The sequence below is a fragment of the Primulina tabacum genome, chromosome 12 (genome assembly GCF_025594145.1).
Source record: "Primulina tabacum isolate GXHZ01 chromosome 12, ASM2559414v2, whole genome shotgun sequence".
Taxonomy (NCBI): domain Eukaryota; kingdom Viridiplantae; phylum Streptophyta; class Magnoliopsida; order Lamiales; family Gesneriaceae; genus Primulina; species Primulina tabacum.
Genome location: NC_134561.1, coordinates 35787853 through 35794630, shown reverse-complemented (window position 1 = coordinate 35794630; position 6778 = coordinate 35787853). Strand labels below are relative to the sequence as shown.

Genomic DNA, 6778 nt, shown 5'->3' with positions numbered 1-6778 from the left:
GCCGGCCTAAATACAATAAGGTTCGTTGTAGCATAGAAATCAACAATGTGCTTCGAACAAATCGATAATATAAATTATTAATTGATACCATCTTACGTTTTTATTGCATTGAATCTTGAATCCCATAATCAGGCTTCAATTTGTATCCTGGTGTGTAACTGAGAGAAGATTCAGACATGGCCTATGCTGCTATAACCTCCCTTGAGCAAACTCTTCAGCGAATCTTCCTACACCCTGATAGATATTCCATACCTTGTGACAACAAACATATTGAATCTTTTAACGAAAAGCTTGAATTCTTGCAGCGGTTCTTGGAAGAACATCCATCACATAAAAACAATGAAAAAGTAACTTCTCTGGAAACAAGAATCAGAGATGTGGCGTATGAAGCAGAAGATTTCATGGATCTCCATTTAAACAATCTATCTGATTCGGAAAAAATGATGGGGCAAATCAATATGGAGCTAATGATGAAGAAAGTTGATTCCATAGTTGAAGAGGTGACAGAGATTAAGGAACAAATGGGGTTGGAGATCACACAAAGAAGAGGTTTCTCCATGGAAGAGGAGATAAAGATTGGCAAAGTTAGCAATCATGAAGATCTTGAACCTCGGAATGCTTTGGATTCATCACTACTTGTTTCAAGTTATAGAAAGAACCTAATGGTGGGTTTTGACGATCACTTGATGAAAATTAAGGATCAACTTAAAGGACAATCATCTGCACTCGAGGTCGTCTCAATTGTAGGAATGGGAGGTATAGGGAAGACTACTTTGGCAACACATGTATACAGTGATCTACATATGGAAAGTCATTTTGACATCTGTGCTTGGGCCACAGTATCTCAAGCATATAGTGTACGAGACATCCTATTAGGTATGCTACACTCGATGAAAAAATTAACCAAGGAAATGCTTCGAGAGAGTGATGCTCAATTAGGACTTCATGTGTACCAAAACTTGAACGGTCGAAGGTACCTCGTCACAATAGATGACATTTGGGACACTAATGCCTGGGATGCCTTGAAAATGATGTTTCCAGATGACAACACCGGAAGCCGAATCATGTTGACTACTCGGATTGGGAGTGTGGCTGCGTATGCTAGCCCATGTGGGACTCTTCATGAGATTACTCTTCTAGGGAATGAAGAAAGTTGGACGCTACTTTGTGCTAAGGTTTTTAGAGATGAATCTTGCCCTCTCAATCTACAACAAATTGGAAAGACAACTTGCACACAACTGTGGAGGGCTTCCCCTTTCAATTGCGGTAATTGGTGGATTACTCTCAAAAGTAGAAAAGACACAAACGGCATGGCAATCCATTGCTGAAAATGTAACCTCATTTGTGTTTTCAAGTGATGGTGGTCAATGTTCAGACATACTAAGATTAAGCTACAACTTTTTACCCCGATATTTGAAGGCATGCTTCCTTTATATGGGAGTTTTTCCAAAAAGTTACGAGATCAATGCATCCAAACTCACCCAGATGTGGGTCGCTGAGGGTTTCCTACGACAAGCTCATGGTCAAAGCTCAGAAGAGGTGGCAGAGAGGTGTGTGGAAGACCTCCTTGATAGAAGCCTAATTTTAATGTCTAAGAAGAACTCTGAAGGCAAAATCAAAGCTTTTAGGATCCATGATTTCTTGCATGACTTCAGCGTCGAAGAAGCCAAGTATGAGAAGTTCCTTGAAATAAAAAAAATAGGTGCCTATCTACTTCCAATAAGTATAGCAAGCGAACGTCGCATAAGCATTCATTCAGTGGAAGTATTGGAGCATAGTCAGTTTCCTTCCATTTCATCTACTAGTTCACATGTCCGGTCACTTGTTTGTGTGGGACAATGCTCTCTTAGCTCAAGTGTGTTCTCAAGATTCAAACTACTCAGGGTACTGGATGTTATTCAGTTAGAGTTTCGTGAATTTCCATCTCAGCTTTTGGAGCTTCTGAATTTACGCTACATCGCCTTGATATGTAATGGGGATATACCTGCATCAATAACTAAGCTATGGAATCTCCAAACCTTAATTATTGTTCGAAATTGGTCCCGGAGTAGCAAAAACTACTTACCAGTGGAAATATGGACCATGGCACATTTAAGGCATGTAAGGTGTGATGAAGCTCATTTGCTCGATCCCAGCGCTGCCAAATACGATATTTGCAGAAAAACTTTTGTTTTTGAAGAACTTCAAACTCTTTCGGGGTTGTGGAATTTGGTATTTACTGAGGAATTGTTGCAGAAAATTCCAAACATCAAGAAAATTGATGTTGAGTACGAGTCTCGCTACTTGAACAAATGGTCGGACTACCAACTTGAGAATCTCGGCAACCTACATCAACTCAAAACATTGAAGATATGTGTATTTCCATGCTTGGGAGTCCTTGTAAACTTGTTTAAACCCTCGAGGTTTAAGTTCCATTTTCCCACCTCGCTCAAAACTTTGATTTTAGGTGGGGTTGGAATTCCATGGCATGATCTGGCAATCATAGGTTCATTACCCAATCTCGAAGTTCTCAAACTAATCAATTGTGCTTGCCTTGGCACAGTGTGGGAGCCAAATGAAGGGGAGTTCTGTGAACTAAAAGTTTTGGTACTCGAACGTTTGAAGCTGAACCATTGGGAAGCTGATCATAACCACTTTCCATGCCTACAACGCCTCGTTATACGATGGTGCTACGGATTGATTGAGATACCATCTGGGATGGGAGATAGCCCGACACTTAACACGATCGAGTTGTGCGGTTGTAAAGATTCAGTCTTTGCTTCAGCAAATGAAATAGTGGAGAAGCAACGAAGCTATGGAAATGATGATTTTCAAGTTATTGTCGATGATAAAAAGAGGCCAGACAGTATAAATCATGTTATAGCAGAGTTCTTGGGGCTGCCATCAATCTTCGGGTGAGGGTATACCACCGGAGAATTCTTGATTTGCCTTGCGGCTGGCGCCATAATGAATATCTCCCTCAACTTCCGATTTTTAACTATTTCCACTCCAGTCTCTGCGCGAACTTTCATCAAACACTTTCCGGTGCCCATCAAAATCCATCCACATCCACACCGGCAAAACATCCTTCACACGCTCTTGCTCTGCCTCTCCCGCACTAGAAGGCCGTCATTTTCCGACCTTGCCTTCTGACCAGAGGCATCAAATTGGTCTCTACGTGGTTATGCACACGATCATATTTTATTATCAATGATTTCAAAAGTCTTGTAATTTACTGAACGTTCATTCGCATTAAGATCTTTTAATTGCCATTTTCTTGAAATTTCAGTCGAGGTTGTATTGGTTATAAATTTTTAATAATTTTTATGAAATATAAAAGTTTAGATGTATTTAATTTAAATTTTTATATATTTTAAAAAGTTAAATGGTAAATACCACTGTAAACTTTTGTAGATTTTTAAAAAGTCGTGTGATATTCAAACTTATTTTAATTTTAAAACTCTGCAAAAGTCTATAGATTTTCAAAATATCAATATACTTTTAACGACTCTATGAAATTCTAATAAGTACATGAATTAAAGCCTAATGTACCATTATAAAAATATAAAAAAAATATCTTTGATTCAACCTAAAGATTTGGACTGTAGATTTAACTGGGAAATCTCTAAAACTCGTATAGTCGCTTTTATTTAGATTAAAAATAATATCATTACAAACATTAAATTTTTATTATTTTCTTCACAAAATATTTTTCCTTTTATTTGGACTTTTTAAAAACATATTTTTTATTGTTAACAATAGTTTAAAATCTAAATTATTAACACCGTTCATTTTATTTTTTAAGTTCCACTCACAAAACCTCGAAAAATTTAAAATTACAGTTATTAAAAAATTTAATAAAAATGTATTACACTACATAACAAAAAAATTTATATTATTTTATTGACCTGTAAATTGAAAATAATAATAATTTTTAAAAATAAATTTTAATTTTTAATTAATTATTATATAACATTTGACTTTTAATTATTTTTTATAATATTGGTGAATTTATATCTTAATTTTGATTATAACTCAAAATTCTTGCACATGATTGTGAATAAAAAGAAATATTAACTTGAATGCGTATATATGTGTGTGTGATTGATACGTAATTTTAAAAGTTTATCAATACATATATAAGAATAACTATTATAAATTAAATATATTAAATGTTACAAAGTTAAACTAATCACAAATATTTTAACATATTTATTAATTATTTTTAGGTACAAATAATTCATTTTTTTTGTTTGGCATATTGTCAAAAAACAAAATTGATATATATTTTATACAAATATTTATTTAAAATGAATGAAATTACATATTTACGATAAAAATAATATTTTAACATAAAAAATTATATTTTTTTCACGAATAACCTAAATAAAATATTCGTCTCACAAAATTGATCTATAAAACTGTCTTACTATGTTATTTATTTATGATCACTGTTGTTTAGTAATTAATGGTTCTACATTTGTTTCCATTTCAGTAAATATTACATATAATTTTCTCAATCAGTACCATCAAATTTAATGAATCGACTAGGAACTAATTTAACATTAATCTATTGTCCTGATTATGTGAGCGTGCTCACTCCATTTTCAAATCCAAGCTTGTCAAATTTATAATCGGACAATAAATATATATTATTATTGTTGTATTCTTTTCAGATGCATTGGCCATTGAAAAATGTAATCTGACATCTTTGATAGAGGGATACATTGTGCACATGGATTAACTTTCATTACGTTCCCTCATCAACATAAGCCCCATCCTCGTATGCGTTGGTGTACTCATTTCTCGTACCTAAAGCGTAGCGAAAGTTTAAAATTTTTAGTTTCGAGCCTCGAAACTATCCTTGGGCGTTGTATGTTTGTTTAACATCCATAGAGTGTTTACATCGTATACCTGCGCGTAAATTACTTTGGACTCCAAACCAATATGGGATTAGCGGAGATGACCCTTTTTGTATCTCCCTTCGAACGGATCTTCGCCTTTTGATCGTTAAATTAGGTCAACGATCGGATTCTGTGTTCTTTATTTGGATTGCACTAATAATCACAAATAATTTGTGAGTTCAGAATGTGACGTCCGAATTTTCAAAATCTGAAATCGGTGCAGCATCGGTTGGATGCGGCGGCCGTTGAAGAAGTTGGTCGAAAATTTTTCCACCAATTTATGGTGATGGCCGAAACTTTGTTGGATGAGGAGGAAGGATTTTTGGTGAAATTTTATGCTTTCTTTGTGTGCAAAAACTCGGGTCACTTCATATGACTCTCAATGAAATATTTATAAAGATTGATTCATGATCATATCAGGAGTTCTTCTCCCATCAGGATCCTTGTCTCACCATAATTCTTAATTTTCATTAAATAAAATTCTCATATTATTATTATTATTATTATTATATCGTGTATTTATCAACGTTTGATAATGCATGATATATTAATAATATATACATTTATATATATCCATATAAAATGTATATATAAACATTAATATATTTACACATGTACTTTTAATACAGGCATATATATTAATTTAATTAAACAAATCATTATTAAATTTATTTAATTAACTTATTAGCTAGGAATAGACATGCACATGTAACATTGAAATTTTAGTGTTGATATCGACTAAGAATATGTTTAGAATATACGGTACATTTTTAATGAATTTCATAATCTTACGTTGCAAAACAGATCTCATGGTACCTATTATATATTCAAGGAGTTTATCTATGATGTTTGCATGCGTATACAGACAAAGCATAATGTTACAATTGGATAAAACCTTAAGATATTATTAAAATAATGATTTTTTTATATTAGAATCAATAAAATCCAAGCCATAAGTTGATTTGTTGAACAACTATTATAATACTCTAAATATTCCCCTTGCCCAACTAAAAAAGTGACATGAATTGGTCATTGAATAACAACATAAGATCGAGCATCATTTCCAAAGATATCAAAGGCGAACACTACATGAAAACAATTTTATTATAATAATTTGTGTTATAAGTCATAGCCTTCATCTACAAAATAATTCTGTTTAAAAAAAAAAAATCTGAATTTTCTATTGATAAGAGAAAATTGCCTCACAATATATCAAAATACAGCTCTCTAAATTTTGGATGGTAAAATTAGAGAATGAAGAGTTAGGAACAAAAAAAAATGTCTTTTTTGTCTAGTAAATCTTCTCATTTGATTCTTGATAAATTAACTTTTCAAACTTTAAAGTTCGTTTCCAAAGTTTGGATTTTGGAATTACATTCGATATCATATCAGCAATTGAATCTGTTAAGATTGGAACTTGGACCTAACTCAACCCCTAAAAGCTAGCTCAAGGGGGAAGGATTGTTCAAGCACATATATACAACTCCCAGGTTATTTATCTAACCGACGTGGGACAATTAACAGAACCAAAATAATAAAAATAAAAAAGTCGAAAATTTAATGGATTAAAACCCAAAATTAATAAACCAAAAAATTAATTATCCGGAACCATTAAAAAAGAGGCTGCTTGAGTGTGAATACTAAACAATTTTCCATCTATTCACATTGAACTACTCAAAACAAAACAGCTTAAAAGTGCACCAGACAAATGACAAATCCAGCCAATTTTCTATTCATTGTCTGAATCAGACACAATTATCCAGCAAATTTTCTATTAATTGTCAGAATCACACACAATTATCCAGATTATTTTAATCATGTCTACCTAAAATTCGATAAGATCCAAACCAATTAATATCATAAATTAGAACTACATGTTTTTTTTATTCCCTTTA

At 33.0% G+C, this 6778-nt stretch overlaps 1 protein-coding gene across 1 annotated transcript; it reads left to right on the top strand.

Moving 5' to 3' along the window:
- LOC142521275 (putative late blight resistance protein homolog R1A-3) lies at positions 1–3258 on the top strand. Its single transcript, XM_075624503.1, is given in 2 exon segments — positions 1–1223; positions 1225–3258. Coding segments are annotated over 2 exon segments (2721 nt in total). The 5' UTR covers positions 1–176; the 3' UTR covers positions 2899–3258.
- The last annotated feature ends 3520 nt before the right edge of the window (positions 3259–6778 follow it).